Consider the following 18,339-nt stretch of genomic DNA (forward strand, 5'->3'; position numbering starts at 1 on the left):
AGTGTGGGTGCATATATTTATGTTTGGCTGTACATGTAGATGTGTGTTTACCTGTGTGCACAGGTGTACATATTACTGTTAAGTTTATAATGTATATTTTTGAACACATACATATATATTGACTTGTGACATGTGCAGTCATTACCACTACTAAGGAAGCTGCAAATGGAAGGAATTTGATCAAAATTTACCAAGAGGAAATTGGCTCCAAGACACGATGCTTTTGGCTGGAGAAGATAGTGATCCTGGCACAGGATACTCTCTATTTCCTTGTGAGAGCTCCAAGATTAAAAGAATTAGCTACATAGAGGCAGATGCTTGGTAGTTTTCTGGAAGCACAATTATAAGGTTTATGAAAAACAGGAAGATCAACATCTCATGCAGGTTTTTGAACTGGAAAACGATTTAATGTGTTATTTGTATCCCTTAGACTCTGTCTGTTGAGCCCTGATAATTTCACTTTGTCTTAGTAACTTTTTTTTACATTCTTATTTTAAGTGTACTAGCTTTTGAAAAGAAATTATGTCTAAGAATGCTTGTAAGATACTGTTTTTCAGACACTTCAAACTTCTAATGATTGATGTCTATAATTAGTCATATTGCAATATTGTATTTTCAGAATTGCTGTCCACTTTTATTTTCTTTACTTCTGCTCATAAGCACCAGATAAACTTGACTCCCAGTAGCCTGTATCATTATTGACCTGAAAAATTCTTGGATCCTTTAATATACCTAATTTAGTTTATAATGAATTGAATAGTTGTGATCATTCGGTTGGAAATAATTTGAGTGCCCACATTCAATAGGTTATAGGTTCCACAAAGTACTTGAATGAAGATAAATAAGATATGGTCCCTGTTCTCAGATAGTTTTTTAGAGTCTCACTGAAGGAAAATAATATGAAACAATCTTCCTACCCAAGCCATCATTTCTTATGAACATTAGTAGGTACATTGAATAGGAGAGCTTCCTTTTTATCTTAATTTTCAATGACAAGGAAATTCTAGCTATTCTTTTCTACTGCATTTTGCTTACATGACACTAATAAATCCCTGATGCGTCTCACATAAATAAAGGAACCATGTAAGAAGCTAAGCAATCTCTTTTAGAGAATACCCTAAAATCTTAGTGCAGGGGTTATAGATGCAGATGTCTGAAGGAGCCAGTTAAGTAAAATAAATGAGTGAAAAAGGTAGATGTAAAACAGTTGGAATTAGTGGGGATTGTGACCTGCTGAAGTGTGTATGCCTTGTCTAAAGATTTTCAAATAAAAATTTTGTGTGGGTCAAAGAAAGCATGTTTGGAGGCCGAGGCTGCCAATTTGCAAATGCTTAGTAATTCTTTAATGTTATTGAAACCATCACAAACACATTTAAGAGAAAAGATGATGATTTAAAATTAAATGCAAATAAATATATCCAATTTAAGAATGGTCACACCATTAATAAGATATTTAGTGCTTTTTTTTCTGGGGCATAGATAACATTAAATCGGTGATGGCTGGATCCCAGGGGGAGCTTGGAAGATACTACAGATCCAAGCAGATGAAGGGGTCAAGTATAGAAGCTGAAGTGCTGCAGGAGAAGCAGAAATGAGCATAACTAATGTTTGCCCTCCATTGTTGAAGCATGCTTTTTCTTTTTTTAACCACCTCTTTGGTATGGGCAGCCCAGGATTCCAGGTTGTTGGTCATTGTGAGACCTAGGTGAGGATCTGAGAGACACATTCTGTAGACCCCTTCTGTGACTTGGGGAGTCAAGTGGCATAGCCTGTGGAAAGCTAATGGGGAGCCTTTAGCTCCGTCATGTCAGTGGATCTTCTGTGCAGCTCTAATGAGTTTACTTGAGATATTTGGGCCTTTAATCACAGTGAGAAAATTTGTCAGCATGATGATGAAATTTTTAAGTTTCTATCCAGTGCCACAGAACAGATTCTCTAGGGGTAAAGAAAGGGTCTCACCCCAGGCTTACTGAATTAGTATCTCAAAAGGGTAGGACCTATGAGTCTGTCTTTTAAAGCTGCTCCCGCAGTTGTGATGGTGGTGGTTAGTGTGGAGCCAGGACTGTGGATAGAAACTTTCCGCAGGAGAGCAAGTTCCCCTGATCAATAAAGGCTGCACATTAACAGCCTTCTGTTAAGAGATTTTTTTTTTTTGAGTGATGTTTGTTGAGAAAAAGAACCCCATTCTCTTTGATAGTAATGAGTTGATGGAAGGAGAAATTGGTAGCTTGGGAGTGGAAGTTCCTGTTAAGGTTCCTGAAGCACTTCATTGGGTTGGTGCATATCCAAGTGCATTGGAACAGATGCTTTTCTTCAGTTGACTGCAAGGGGCACCACAGCTTTGAAAGAACCAGTGAGGTATGGGTTCGGGAGTTGGGAGGGATGGCTAACTTGAAGAAGCAAAGCTTGATGAGACAGTGCTTGCCATGTCTTGCTAAGTTAACGCATGGTTCCAATGCAGTCACTGTGGCTGTTCTGAGGGGCCCACTTCAGTCTCTGGAGAGAGTCTGTGTGCAGAAGCTGTAAAGGTGTTCTGGTTGTGGTGCACATTCCCAGCTTTGCATGTAGTCAGCATTCATATACATCACACACAGCTTGTGCGTGTGCAGTATGCTCCAGTCAGGGGAGGGCAGGTGAACATACCTTCTGGTTAAGGGGCCATGAAGCCAGTGAAGAGCTCATCTCTAAGGTCAGTGCTAACGAAGGCATGGGTATGGTGTGGTGTGTGAGGCCAGACACGTGTTGGTAATCAAAGTGCCGATCAGGTCAGGACCAGTTGCTCGGTTTTTCCTTTATGTCCTTCAGTGGGTCCATTGGCTTCTTCAGAAGTTTTGCTTTATTACTGTTGAATCAACCTCTGGAATGGGAAATATCCCAGATGCCCATTTCAGATACATTTTAATTTAAATTCACTGAATGAATTATAATATACAAAAGTGTATTCGCTTCCATTTTTCCTTCCTTTAAAAATTTTTTTCCTTAACAGAAATGATTGTAATAATTGTTATGTTAGTGAAAATACATTAATTCTTATCTATAGGGATTCCTGCAGATAAATCTGAGAAATATTTGTCTTTTGTCTTTTCTTTTTTGGAACTGGGGATTAAACCCAGGGCTTTGCACATGCTAGGTAAGGGCTCTTACCCCTGAGCTATATCCCAGCCCCAACTTAACTTTTCTTTGTGCAGAAAATATAAGTACCCCAGATTTAATCTATATTTTCAATTAAAGGGCTCTTGAATAGTTATTTGGCTTAGTAAGAGTTTATATACCTCTCCCTGCTCTTCTAGAAAATATAAAATAGTGCTATGGTGATGTGATGTATCAGCTTCTCCCCTTCCCTCCTCTGCCTCCTCTTCTTTCTCTTTTTTCTACTTTTTGTTTCTTTTCTTCATCTTCTTCTTCCTCCACCTTTTCCTCCTCCTCCTTCTTTCTTCTTCCTTTTTTATGTAACAGAGACCTGATTCAAACTGGCTTAAACAATAAAGGGAATTTATTGGTTTATAGAACTTAAAAGCCTAGAGTCGAATTTTAGATAAGGATTGGTCCTGTGACTCAAACAATGTCATTTAAGGATCTAGTTTCTTTTTTTTTTTTCTTCACTCTGCCTTTTACTTTGTTGACTTTTATTCTCCCTATCCACATAGCTGTCCAGGTTCCTTCCCTTATGAATATAAAATGGTTATTTCATTTCATATTTATTATTCTCCTACCACAGGAAGAAAACAAATGCTTATTTCTCAGCAGTTCAGCTGATAGCTCCATTAATCTCATTTGGTTTGTTTGGTATGTGCCCATAGCTCAATCAGTCACTGAGGCTGGGTGCATAGAGTATATTGATGGGGTTAAGCAGTCAGAACCTATGGAGCTTTAGCTGGAGGTTCTTACTCCAGAGCTATGACTCAGAATGGGGAGGAGTGATTTCCAAACAGAAATTTAGGTTGCTTCTACCAGAAGGAGGGAGAATGGATATTGGACATCAAACAATAGGTGTACACTAGCTGCGTGTGGCAGCGTATGTGAATAATCCCAGCTATGTGGGAGGTAGATATAGGAGGATAGTGGTTTAAGGCCAGCTGAGGCAAACAAAAAACCAAAACGTTAGCAAGACCCTATCTCAAAAAACAAGTGAGATATAGTGGTACATGTCTATAATCCTAACTGTGGGACACGGATCATGGTCAGTCCTAGTCTAGCCAAGGCAAAAACGTGTGACCCCACCTGAACAACAAACTGTAGCAAAATGGACTGGGGGTGTGGCTCAAGTGGTAGAATGCTTGCCTAGCAAGCGTAAGGCCCCAAGTTCAAATTCCAGTATTGCAAAACAAAACACAAAACAAACAAACAAAACCAAAACCAAAACCGACAAAAAACTCAAACAAAAACAATGGATGTGTACTAAATGTAGGTTTACTTCAAAGACATATGGACCTGGGTCCAGGTGGTGAAGTTTTTAGGGAGAAGGGCAAGGATAGCAAATGCTCTCACTGCACTATGTGTGTAGTATACTTTGTGCATGTCTTTTCCTGTAGTTAATTGTGTATTTTGTGTTGCTTTCTCCTTCTTGTTCTTCTAGCAGCTTGTGACTGTTTTCAACACAGCCTGGGGGAGCCTCCTTTTCTGTTTCCCCTGCTCATTTGTGTACAAATTGTGTTACTAGGACAGACATTGATGGCTCTAAGGCTAACGGCCAGGTGGGTCAATAAGTGGGATTTGAACTAAGAGGAAGAAGGTGTGGTAAATCCTGAAGGTCTGGACTTAATCCAAGGAGCTAAGCTAAGGTGAGGAGAACCACTGGGGTAATATAAATCATTGTCACCCGGGGACTTGGGCTAGCCAGGGAAGTCACCTCGGCCAGGAGCCAGAAGCCAGGTGTGAGAGCCTGCAGACATTTCTCTGGTTATAAATAACGTGTTGAAGTTGTTTTCGATCTTGTTCCATACTGCCCATTCCCATGAGTTTCTTTGTGATTTTCCCACTCAGAAGGAAATGAAGATCTGTTGAGCCGGGTCTGAGGCAGGAAAAGAGTTTTTTTCGTGCTCTGAGGGAATGGGCAGGAGTCCTCTGCTGTCCTGACTCACACCTACCGCTCTGAAATACTCAGTGCCAGCAAAGGCGCACTTAGCTTGAATGATTTTTCACTGTGATTTCAATAATTTGCTTTAAGTTTAAAATCTATAGACAGAATTGGTATTCTTAACTTTCTAGCTTTGACAGGCTCCTGAAGATATTTTCTGGTGAAAAGTGAAACACTAACAAAGTGTTTGCTTTAACTAAAGGATTGCAGTTAATTTCTTGTAAAGAAACACAGAGCACACATTAAGTTAAAATAAGCTCACACTGTTGTTTCTTGTAGTACAGCCAGGAAAAACAGTAACAAGCTGTCTCCTTCAAAATCACATCCCTGGATGATATTCGAACAACCTGGAAAATTTAAATACATCCCCAGGAAAAACAATTTGAAATAAGCTGAAATCATATTTACTAATTCTCTTTCTGTCCTTGCAGTATTGCTACTCAAGGTCTGAGTAGCATTGATTGGGAAGGTATGTGGTATCAGGGGCCCAGATAGCAGCAGCGTTCATGTCAGAGCCACAGCCAATCTGGGCCATAAACAGATTTTTATTATTCTCCTTCTTCTGTAATGAGGTTTGAACTCAGCCTCGTGCTTACTAGGCAAGTGCTCTACCACTTGAGCCATCCCACCCACCCAATTTTAGTGTTTCCAGTGTTAGTTCTTTACTATATATTGTAGGAAAGATACTGGTTTTATTCCTAGGTCATTATAATATTAAGAGAAGAAGGATTAGTAACAAGGTTCTTTTCCATGGAGGGTTTGCTTCCCTTTATTTTCATTCCCCTTCCATTTGAGGGAGTTTCCAAGACAGGAAGTTATCTACTTACTTTCTTCCTCTTAATAAACAAGGATGGTTAGACCAAGATATGGGCTTTGAGTTTTTTTTTCCTTCTGTATTCCCTCCCAACTATCCATCAATTCTAAAAAAGGAAGTGTGACTTGAAAAGGAGCTGGGTTATCCTAGAGACCCAAATGAACTGGAAATTCATCTTGAAGTGGGCTGTGTCCTTGTTACCTTCCTTGAACAGCATCTGAAAGGTATTTATTACAGCAACTTCTGAAGGGCAAGAAGGATATTGTATGGTTTTGAATTTTCTAGATGGAGCCTTAAGCATAATTTTTGAATAGTTTTTTTTTTGCATATTTTAGGTTTAAAGCATGCTTATCTTATGGGAGAAACCAAAGAAGTAAAATATGCCAATACCAGTGATTCTGATACCTTAGTACAAAATTGGGGTGATAGAGAAGTTCTAGTGTAATGCAGCAGTAGCATATACACATCTCTTGGTGTATACTTGAAGGTACTCTACAACTCCTGTGTTAGTTGGGAGTTTTGCTTACCTAGCAACTGGGCGAAACTGCCTGCTGAATGGCATTTCAAGTAGTTCAGACTTAGGGCTCTTTATTTTGCTTTTTCTCTTTTATGAGATTTGTCAGTACTGTCACAAAATCACATGGGAAAGTTGCTTTTCAGCTACTAAGGTTTTTGTGTATTTTGTCAGAGACATTACTTTTGTCCTTCTCAAGGTTATATAAATGGCATATTCTGTATTGATATGAGCATCAATACTGCACTAATACCCAGAAGATTCTGCTGGCCAGGGAATGGACTGAGGGATGTTATCCTGCAGGTCAGTTAAATAAACAAAGCTCTTTTAGGAGCCTAGAACACATACCTGTGTACTCACACACTGGGTTGAGAGATGGATCAGAACCTTGGAGAGCTCTAGATGCACGGTTTGAAGATGTAGCGGAAACCTGGCTGTAGCAGTGGCCAGTGAACACAAGTCACAAGCCACCACATTTCACCAGCATCATTCGAATTACCTGTCAGTTACAGTTCTTAAGTAGGTGTGAGAACTTAACCATTCCTGTATTTCAAGACTACTTTATGAGTCCATTTAATTCCAGAAATGGCCTTGCATTGGTGTCTACCTAACTATTCAGTTGGATATTAGAGATTTGCATTTTTTTCTAATTACCTTCCCCTGAGTTTTCAAAGACTATAATTAACAACATCTTCAGACATCACAGCAATACTAGGCTCTGCCCATTGAGAATGAAGAGAGTTATTAAAATATTTGAAAAATAAAACCGCTGGGTCACAAACTACCCTGTTTAATTTTTTGCCTTGCCAATATTTGTTTCTGAGTGGGCTACAAGAGTACATAGTGTTCTCTTCTCTCTGTCTATTTCATTTTGTTGTTAGTAGTTGAATCTTCCCAAGAGTAAAATCCCCAAACATTAACTGCAAGTTAAAACTATAACTGTAAGAATTAACTTTTTTGTTAACCATATGACTATATAAATATTTGAAGGACAGTTATGTGGCAGAGGGAGTAGATCTGCTCTGTGTAGTCCCATAGTGAGTTTTTCTTTATCTACTTCCTTTTCACTCACTCCAAATTCATGTTGTACTCAGTATACTTTTAAAAATTAGGGAAGTTACTATATTTGAAAAAATTATGAAAAATATGTTTAAAATAATTTTCCTTAAATTATTTTTTGGTGATAATTGAGAAATTATACATATATAACTGTGTTAATATGCAGGATATATTTCATGGCTGATAATATTTGATCCTCTTATAAATAGGCTAACAGCAAAATTTTTTGTTATCTTTTATAGTTTTCAAATGAAATGATATTTAAAAAATTTATGCTTGTTCAGTTACTGTCCTGTTAGAAATGTAAAATGTCACTGGTCGTTTCCTAAGACTTCCTACTCAGATGAGTATAACGTAAAAGAGTTTTGGTTGAGAGAAGCATGACAAGTTACCAGAACTGTGATGATTCCATTGTAGCATATTACATTAGTGTTCAGGAAATGTTCCATGAGGCTTGGACTTTAAGAAGTGGTAAGCTCAAGGTTGCTTGAAGTGTACATATTTTGGGGGAAATGATGGAAGATTTGTTCTCTAGAAACTCTGTAACCAGCTAACTTTCAGTTGGTTAGAAGAGACACTTGAAGTCTGATTTCACAAAATGTATACATGGCAAATGGAATGGAATGTTTCAATTGAGTTTGACACTTGGCATGGAGAAGCTTTGAGTTCAATCCCCAATCCCACAACAAAACACAGCAAAGCAAAATCAAATGAAACCAAACAGCACCCACCCCGCCCCCAAAAAAAAAAACAGTTTGAAATGAAATATGTTTCTGTTTATTTGTCTTTAGTTTTCTTTTTTCCAGACATGGTCTCGATATGTAGCCCAGGTTTGAACTTGCCATCTTCCTGCCTCAGCCTCCCAAGTGCTGGGATTGTGGGCATGCACCACCATGCCTGCCCTATTCTTGTTTAAAAATTTCATATTTTTCTATTTTGAAGGTATGCACGTCTTATGTATACATACATATATACATATACATTCAGAAAAATTGAAAAGCATGGAAAAATAAACTAAGAAAAAGACCCTTTTAAAGAGCTTTCAACTATAGACATTAGTTATTAACTATGTTTTTTCTTTTTGTGGTGCTAGGGTTTGAACAGAGGGCCTTGCACTTGCTAGGCAGATGCTGTACTGCTTGAACCACACTGGTCGTTTTTGCTTTAATTAGATTTTTGATAGAGTCTTGAATTTTTGTTCAGGGTTCCCTGCACTGCATTCCCACTATTTATGCCTTCTGCAGAGCTGGGATGACAGGCATGTCACCACACCCAGCTTAGGGGTTGAAGTAAGGTCTTTCCAACTTTTTGCCCAGGCTGGCCTTGAACCTTTATCTTCTCAATCTCTACTTTCAGAGTAACTGGGATTATAGACCTGAGCCACGGTGCCAGTCCAAGTTAGTAACTTTTTTCTAATATTTTTTCTGTGCTTTTTTTTTTTTTTTGGTAGAGGGTTGTAGGGCATGGAGGTTACCAAAGTTGTGATTGTAATGTATGTATGCATGTGCAGATATATGTCTGTCTTCATTTACTATTTTAAGAAAAGCATTTTCTATGTTATTTACCATATATGCATAAAAACATTCATTGCATATTTTTCCTGTGGATGACTTTAACAGATTTAAAAATATTTCTTATCGGTCATTTAGATTATTTACAGTTTCATGATATTAAAATATTTGAAAGGACTGTGTACATTTTGTTTAGAAAGCTTTTCCCTGTCTTATTTTCAGTTGTTAGCTAGATTCTCAGAAATTGGATTACTAGGAGTTTGGAGAACGGATATGAATCTAAGTTGCTTATATCATTGATATAAATGATAATGTATAAATTGCTTTATACATTGATAAATATATCAGTGTATAGTCTTACATGTAAAAGTGTCTATTAAACTACCTTCACTAATATTAGCTATTGGCTTGGGGAAAAAACTGTGGCTAATTTAAGACATAAACTTTGTTTTTGTTAATTTTTGCTTAACTTTCCTTTCTCACGGGGAATGCTGGGTGAGGGGCGGGACAAATGATTGAGTCCCATGGGAGCAAGAAATAATTGTGGAGCTAAAGTCCTGTCCTGGAGTAAAAGTTGGGCTAATGAGTTAGATAGTGATCCAGGGGGCTGGTTGAGCTCTGCGAGCAGGCAATGGATCTTGCAAGGGTAGAAGAGGAAACCTAGAATGAGCAAAGCCATGGGGATCTGTGGGATCCCCAAGAAGTGTCAGACATTGGCGACATGCATTGCCACCGTGTGGGGACGGGTAGTCTTCTGGGGAGGCTGTCTGATTATTTAGGTTTGGAGGGAGACTTACTATAGACCTGTATACTTTTTTTGCTATTTGAAAAAAAATCTCTTACCATGTATATACTACTTTTTCAGTGAAATAAGTTTGTAAGAAAGGAAGAATGAGAAAAGTTACACTTCTTTGGTGACTAATAAGGTTGCATCCTTTTCATATGTTGTTTATCTGTTTTAATTTCCTTTTATTTTATTGATATTCTAGAGAGTTAGGTTTTTGTAGTAAGAAGTTTTAGGTAATATTCTTACTATACTTATTATCCCTGTATTTTAACCTTTTATTCATTGAAAAATTTTATCTGGATTATTTTTGTAAAAGAAGAAGTTTTCCGTGTGAAGACTTTCCCTTGCTTCATTATTAGAGAGTGATGGTCCTGTCATTTACTTTACTTTCCTCATTAATCTGCCCAAAGGCATGAGCTACTGGCATATTATTTCCCAACCTTTCCATTTATTTCTGTCCTTGTGCATGTCTAGTTTTGCTTCAGTGCGGCTGAAAACTATGGTTTTGAATTGTGGTTGAGCTAGGCTTGTGAAAACATTAGCTCTCACTGTTTTTCTGACATAAGGAAGCTCAGATAAGAGCTGAGGATTGGTGGGGCCATTTATTTGGGAGTATAAGGTGCACGGTGGAGTGTATTTATGACAGAGAACTGTGGGAAGGTTGAGGCTCACATGAGCTGGAACATCCCTCATGTTGGGCAGCCTGGACAGGAGAGCCAGAGTAGGGAAAGGACAGTTGCCTCGCACATGAAAAGGCTCATGGCAGCTAAGGGCAAGTGTGGATTCTTTGATCAGAAACTGGTTATTTCAGTGAACACATCGGGGAGGGTAGCCAGAGTCACAGTCTATGCGGTCTCGTCTGCACTTACCTCTTTAGGTGACCAGCTTCTGAAACACTGGGCATATACCTTTTCTGAAAGGTATGCCCAGGTATTTCTTTACTTCACTGGTATTTGAGTGAGATTAAGTTCCTACTATAAACTGGTAGTTAATTCTTTTCCTTGGTTATTTTCATTGACTATACTTTATCACTTTCTTCCATTGCATTAGTAATTCCTTGACTTTGGAATCCCTTTTCTTTTGTCTTTCCTTTGTGATAATAAAGAAAGAAGAATGTGCCCGTCCTTATGGTAGGGTGAGGGTCCTTCTTGCATCACTGAAAATAAGTAGAATAAGAATTTTGCGAATGGAGATGCATTTGTTTTTCCTCCTCTTTTATAAAGGTCTACCAAGCTTCCTTCCTCTCCTCTCCCTGAAAAAGCTGAGCATTTTTCTCAGTTTCTTTCTCGAGAGAATGTAAAGCTCTAATGTCTTATACACCTATACTTGTTTTTAAACTATATCCTGGTCTTAAGGAGTGACCAAAACCTTGTATATTTTCTGTGCTCTCCACTTCTAGGAAAAGTGGGTCGAACCACAGATTTCCTAACAAATAAAAGTGGTCAATGTGGAGAGGAGTTTTTATCTTGTTCAGTACATGTAAACTTTCCTTGATGGGGATGTTTTCCCAAGACATGTATCTTTGAATGGCCACTAAAATCAAATGTGTTTTCATGTATTGCGAGAATGTATTTTAATGGTTGGCAGGACTTCACTATGCATTCAAAAATTAGTTTGAATCACTTGAAATGATTTCAAATTGGTAAGAGATGTTTGCCAGCTTATATGTTTTCATAATTTTTTTATTGTGTGGATATAGCTTGAAGCTTGCCAAGCAGCTGAAGAGAAAGCGATAGAATTTAAAAAATATAAATCAAGATAACCAAAAGCCTTTCCTTTTGTTCTAGTAGTATAGCAAAGGAATACTTGACTAAGAAGTGAAATACTGTATATTTTTCCTATTTATAAATGTTTATTGATCTCTGAAGGAATGCATAGGGAGCTATATAATGATCATTTTAAGTTCTGTACTATGTTGTTACAGCCTATTAAGACTTCAAATGTTCTCTTGAGTAACTTAGAAGGATTTCAAGCTATCAAGGTGAAGAGGTTTGCCAGCCGAGTTCTTCTCATCAAATCACTTTCGTATCAAGATACTTCTTTGAGTCATTGTATGATGCTGAAGCTCTCGCCTTTCCTCAGTTTGTCAAGTGTTTATTTGAACATCTATTAAGGTCTGTCCTTCCTCTCCCTGAAGGAGCGCTTAATGCTTTCCCCACTGTCATTTATTCCTCATAAATCAACCCACTCAATAGAGCAAAGTATAGTCGTCCCATGCTGTCACCATTGGTTCCAAGAGACCCCATGGATACCAAAATCTGCAGTACTTAAGTCCGTTGCTCAAATGGTGGAGTATTTGTAGCAATCTAGTCACATCCTCCCTCATATTTTAAATTATCTCTAGATTGCTTAGAATACCTAATATTATGTAAATAGTTGTTACAGGATATTGTTTAGAGAATGACAAGGAAAAATGTACATAGTCAGCACAGATGCAATTTCTTCTCTCAATGTTTTCAGTCTGCAATTGGTTGAATCTGTGGATATTGAAACCACAGCTATGGAGGGCATTGCTATCCTTTTCCCAAATATGTTTCTTTTTGTTTGGATTCTTTTTATAGAAGCCATGCTTAGTTTGTCTTTAAGTGAATATTATGTAGTGTGATGATTGTAAAAGTGTGATCTTCAGGTTCCTTTCAGAGCCCTGTAAGTAAAAATTATTTTCCTAATCATTTGAAGATGTAACTCTCCCTCCAACCTTTCTTTTTTTACTTTGCTGAAGTTTGCTCTTACACTATAGGAAGTGGTGGTGGGTACCACTGATGCCTTAGCATTAATCAAGGCAGTGGCATCAAATGTACCAGTAGTCATTCTGTTCTCCACTGTCACACATTCTCAATAAAACAATGCCAGTTCATTTAAAAATGTCCTTGATGGAGTTAGAAAAATTATGAAATTATGAAGTTCCAACCCTGAGGATGCATCTTTTCAACATTCTGTGTGACAAAGTGAGAACTATACATGGAAGACTTCTGCATACTGAAGGATGACAGTTGTTCCAAGGAGAATCATTAGTGTGATTGTTTGAGTTGTAAGTTGAACAAGCTGCTTTTTTCTTGGATTCATCTTTTACCTTGGAAGAATGATTGGTGGATGAACCATAGCTATTCAGATGTGGGTATTTAGCAGACATTTTCTCAAAAACAGACAAAGTGAGCTTATCACTTTATGGAAAACAACTGGGTATTTGTTGCCAATGATAAGATTCTAGCCTTCAAGTGAAAACTAACAAATTTGAAAAGTTGTTTTTACTGCCCTTAGGTTGATATTTTTACACTGTTAAGAGACTTTTGTGATAAGATTGATGAGGATATTAATGAATGTGATTTAAAAATATTAGCTGAATGAAATTTGTCAGCGTTGGGAAGATCTGCATGATTCAGTGAATCAGTATTTTCTAAATTACCAATGTGTGATGTACAAAATCATACATGAGTAAAAGATGCATTCACTTAAAGGACACAGTAGATGAATGAAATTTAACATAAGAGTTTATTAAATGTTTATTAACATGATTTACTCTTCCACATTGCAACTAGCCTTTAAGAAATTGCTACCTGTGGAACTTTGTTCTGTGTAGTTTTGTTTTGTCACGTTGCCCAAGCTGGCCCTGAACTCCTGGACTCAGGAGATCCCGCCTGTATCAGGCTCCCAAGTTGCTAGGCCTACAGCTGTTGTGTACCTGGTTTCTCTTGTGAGTTTTGGTGTGGTATCAAGTCATTTGGAAAGGCCTTTAAAACACCTGTTACATGTTTGGTTAAGACTGGATTTTCTTCATATACTTCAGCCGAATAACATATTGCAGCAGACTGAATGCAGAAACAGATATGAGAATCTAACTGTTTCATTAAACCAGACATTAAAGGGACTTGTAAGAATGCAAAACAATGCCATACTTCTCACTTTAGAAAAAAGATATTTTATTAAAATGTTTTTCATATTAACATGTAGTAAGTTTGTTACTGTAAAATAAATTAAATATTTTGAAATTTTTCTATTTTTAATTTTAATACAGTAAAAATCAATGCAAATATTAACCCATTCAACTTGTACATACAAAAGCTCCTATAACAGGTTGGTGTTTCTCAGCCTTTGCTGCAGGATAGAATCACCTGGGGAGCTTTTAGAAAAAAAAGACCCCAGCACCCAAGACACATTCCTGATTAACCCAATTAAATCAAAATCTGAGGGCAGGGTGGGTAGAGTCCAGGCATCCTTAAAGCTCTCTGGGTGATTTTGTTGGGAAGTGGAGAACCACCATTCTGAAGCCTGACTTTCTTTCTGCCCTGAGATTCTGACTCCCTGCTTGCTTCTCAGATATATGGCAGCTGATTTCTTTCCTACCCTATGACCTCTTTGCTTAGAGATGGGGTAGGTATTGCTTTGCTTTTCAGTGGTGTTGTTAAAGAGATTGTCATTTCCTTTCCCTTCACCCTGTACCCTTGGTGTAAAATTTGCACCAAACAGACTCTAGGGCCTACTGCTCCTTTTTTAATCCTCCTCCCTATTCATTGAGGATTTTAGCAGATGGCTGAAGGTCATCCTCTCAGCATTGCTCTTGCAATGATTCTGAGTGATATTATAGGTCCATATAAATGATCCTTCTGATGATGTAGTCCCTGACTTCCTGTCCTCCAGTGATCTTAGCTGTGTACACCCTGACCTTTTCAGTACTAGTTACAGACATATCGCCCATCATCTCCAGATGCAAACACGCTCTGCTCTGATAACACCCTCCTGCCTCTCTTGTTCATGGAGTTGTCATGTCTCAACTCCAGCAGTTCTTCCATACTGGCTTTTCATTAACACTTTCTTCTCTTATGGACTTGGCTTGTTTGTAGCTCAGTGTCCGTGGTTCGTAATTATAGTCATTCTTTTACAAACCCACTTAAGAGCTCTTGCCCATCTTTCTCTCAGTTTTACTTGTCTGGCAAAAATTCCAGCCTTGGTTAGATCCAAATCTTCCCCTACTCCACAGTGGAATGGAGGTTAATTAATCTCACTTTAAAAAAAAAGTCACACCTCCAGAGCTAGAGGTATGGTTCAATGGCATAGTGCTTGTCTAGCATGGTCAAAAAAATCACACCTCTGACCTCAGTGGGGCTTTGGGTGTATCTGGAATTCCTACTGAATTTCCCTGTTAATTTGCTTTTCTAGAGGCTCTTTTCAATGACTCTTTTTCATACTTTTGTCTCAAACTTTCAATCTTCCCTCCTTCCTCACTCTCAGATGAACACATTCTTTCCAATGCCATGGAGAAAATGTAAGCTGTCAGAAGAGAGCTGTAGCAAGTTCCCACTGCCTCATGGTGTTCTGCCTGCATTCGTGGACATTTAGTTGGCTTTTCTTTGGCTTCCTATGGACTTGTGCTCATTTCTAAGGCCAGCCCTCTTGGAGATTTGATCCCTACCTGCCTACTTTGTCCTGGTAATTCTGTACACTTTCTCTTGTATCATCAGTTTCCCTTTCTCTGCAGCAACATTTCTTCAGGCTTTAAACATCCACACAAAACTTTCCCTTGAACCCATGTTACTCTCTAGTTCCACATTTGAATTGTCTGTGCTAGCTGTCTATAATTTATTTCTGTGCACTTTCTCCTAGACATGATAATCAAGAGCTGAGGGCATAGCTTAAGTGGTAGAGCACTTGCCTAGGAAGCCTGAGATCCTTTGTTCAATCCCCAGTACTGCAAAACAAAGAAACAGAATCCCAGCCCTAACAATCAAGCTTTTCTCCTCCAAAGTAGTACTTGTTGAGGACACTACTTACCACATGTACTAGACTCAGTAGGGAATTCTCAGCTTGGTCTTGCTCATCAGTGTCATTTGATACAGATGGCCACTGGGTTTCTAGAATGTATGCTGTATTTTTCTCAGTAGCATTTACCACCATCGGGTTTGTTTACTTATTGTTTGTTTGTTTTGTACCATTGAAATGTAAGCTCTGGAGAGCAGGGACTTGTTTTCCTCACTTCCTAGAACAGTGGCTGTACATAATAGGTATCAATACATATTTGTAGAATGAAAAAATGTGAGTTTAACAACTACTGTACGCCACCAGATCTCCCATTTTAGCAGCTTTCTTGGTCATAAGATTTCACAGCTCTGTCCTTCCTTTTTTTCTCTGAATCTTGCATTTCCTAATTGTATTTTCTTTTGTCTCTATTCCATTCCTGTCTTTTCCAGGCCCCGTTGTGCAATAGCACTTAGAACTCGATTGTTTTAAGGGTATGTATTTACATTTGGTATTACAGATGCAGATAGATGCAGTAGTGTGTATCTGGAGCTAAATTACTATAGCATCTAATGCTGAATTTAGGTACGATTAAAATAAAAGTTCAAGTTGTAAAAGAATAAGAAACAAATTCAGTGTTCTGGGGCTAAATTTACAGTCTTTGTGGATACTGAAGTTTTTTGTTTTGTTACTAACCTGCTGTCCGTTTCACTGTTTCTGCCTGTTCATGACGGAATTCTTGCTTGATTTTTCCTGTGTGGATTTTTAGAAGGCAGGAGGAATCACCGAAGTCACAAGACCCTTCTAACTTTGTCTCTGGGCCCTCAGGTGATCAGGAATAATCTGTTGCTCTTTTGGAATTTTATTACTCTTTTCCTCTGTACTGGTGTATGAATGTGATGCAGGACTTGTAGGAAAGTTCTTTCTCACTGGTCCTTACTTGTGGCTCCGCAGAACCTTGCCTCCTGGAACCCTGCAAACCCAGAGTGCCTCCTGCTTGTGGTGAAGGAGCTCGTGCAGCAGTACCACCAGTTTCAATGCAGCCGCCTCCGTGAGAGCTCACGCCTTATGTTTGAGTACCAGACTCTCCTGGAAGAGCCTCAGTACGGAGAGAACATGGAAATTTATGCCGGGAAGAAAAACAACTGGGTAAGGTGTTAACAGACTGGGGACAGTCACTTCATCTGTAATGAAATAAAATAGCCAATGCAGAGATAAGTTTGTTTATAGTCAACCCTAAATATTTTTTTAGGTAAATATGGTTTTTAGGTAGTTTATGTACTTTCTCATAATTTGGAGTTTGAACGGAATCTTGATGTTTATCTGGTTTATTGTTTTTTGAGAAGTCTGTAAAATTCAGTGCATTGAAAGCTGACAAGCTCCCCCATATTCAGAAGTTGGGGGGTGAAGCTTGAGGCCTCACCTGTGTTATAGGCCTCTATGTAGGCTCTGATGAGGGTAACTGGCAGGACACATTTTGGGGAGCTAACAGGTTTCCCCTCCCTTTGTGAGAGGGGCTTCTCTAGTACCCCAGTCAGATAACAGAGGTCAGCAGCTCTGGAGGCAGCTAGCTATATGGAACCTTATATTGTTCCTTTTAATAATTTGTTTGTATTGTATGATCCTTTTGCAATGTAAATCAGGTCTTCATCACTCCTCTGCCCAGAATTCTCATAAGCCTCTCTTTTTTGTCTTTTTTCGAAGTTCTTCCAGTAGTGCAAAAGTGTCTGACTACTGAAACATCACCCTCTATCCATCATTGCTCTGCTCAGTCTGCCTCTCCATTCAGCTCCTGCCGCCCTGGCACCTTTGCTGTGCTACAGACATCCCAGACTGCTCCTGCCCTAGGGTCTTTGCATAAGCCTCTGTGGTCTAGGAGGTTTCCCCTGGCTAAATACACTTCCTTCAAATTTCTGTTTTCAGTCATGCCCGTTAACTCCCCTGACCTTTGTTAAGACAACCTTTTAGAGGTAATTTGCACACCGTAAATTTACTTGTTTTTATTTTACACTTAATAAGTTTGTCCATTTGAGTAATCACCATAGTGATCTAGTTAGCATACTTCCATCACCCCAGTAAGATGTTTCGTGCCCGTTTACAGTTAATCCAGCTTCACCTACAGCTCTTGGCAACCACCAAACTATTTTCCATCTTTATAGCTGTTCTTTTCTGAGCATTTCGTATAATGGGATCATGCACTATTTGGTGTTTTGTGATGGTTTCCGTCACTTAGCATCATGTGTTTGAGATCCATGCATGTTGTACCACCAGTACAGCGTTTCTCCTTATGGCTGAATAATATTCCATTGGCTAGATGTACCGTATTTTGTTTGTTTATCCAGTTCACCAATTGATGGACGTTTCACTTGTTTCCACTTTTTGACTTTTATGACTATTGCTGTTATAAACATTCATGTGCAAGCCTTTGTAATATCTTAAAATTCTTAAAATTGAAACCCACTTCTGCAGTCCCTCCTTCCCACCCTGCTTTTTTTTTTTAAGGCATCTCTTTACCATATTACTTATATGTTGCTGTGTAAAATAATCATTCCAAAACTTAGTGGATTAAAGCACTAATGTTTACTATCAGTGTGTCAGAAATCTGGGGGGACTGTGCTTCATGGGTCCCCCAGGCTGCACTCAGGTGTTGACCAGGGCTATAGTCATCTAAAGGCTCCAGTGGAGATGGACTTAGAATAGTCCATTCATGTGACTGTTGACATGGTTCACTTCCTTATGGTCTGAGATGCTTTATATATATATATATATATATATATATATATATATATATATATATATATATATTGCTTTTTTGTTTTTGGCAGTACTGGGGTTTGAACTCAA

General features: G+C 38.4%; 1 protein-coding gene across 3 annotated transcripts in view; it reads left to right on the forward strand.

The window, feature by feature from the left end:
- Positions 1 to 18,339, forward strand: part of Babam2 (BRISC and BRCA1 A complex member 2) — a 372,389-nt gene that overhangs the window by 86,767 nt on the left and 267,283 nt on the right. For 2 of the 3 annotated variants that reach the window (XM_020154590.2, XM_074049402.1), the window contains exon 5: positions 16,450 to 16,644. The exons of the other annotated variant lie outside the window; for it this stretch is intronic. In XM_020154590.2, the coding sequence (XP_020010179.1) occupies positions 16,450 to 16,644 (195 nt within the window). The remainder of the gene's footprint in view (positions 1 to 16,449; positions 16,645 to 18,339) is intronic. 3 annotated transcript variants of the gene reach the window in all.

Source organism: Castor canadensis, chromosome 12 (genome assembly GCF_047511655.1).
Source record: "Castor canadensis chromosome 12, mCasCan1.hap1v2, whole genome shotgun sequence".
In the NCBI taxonomy this organism is placed as follows: domain Eukaryota; kingdom Metazoa; phylum Chordata; class Mammalia; order Rodentia; family Castoridae; genus Castor; species Castor canadensis.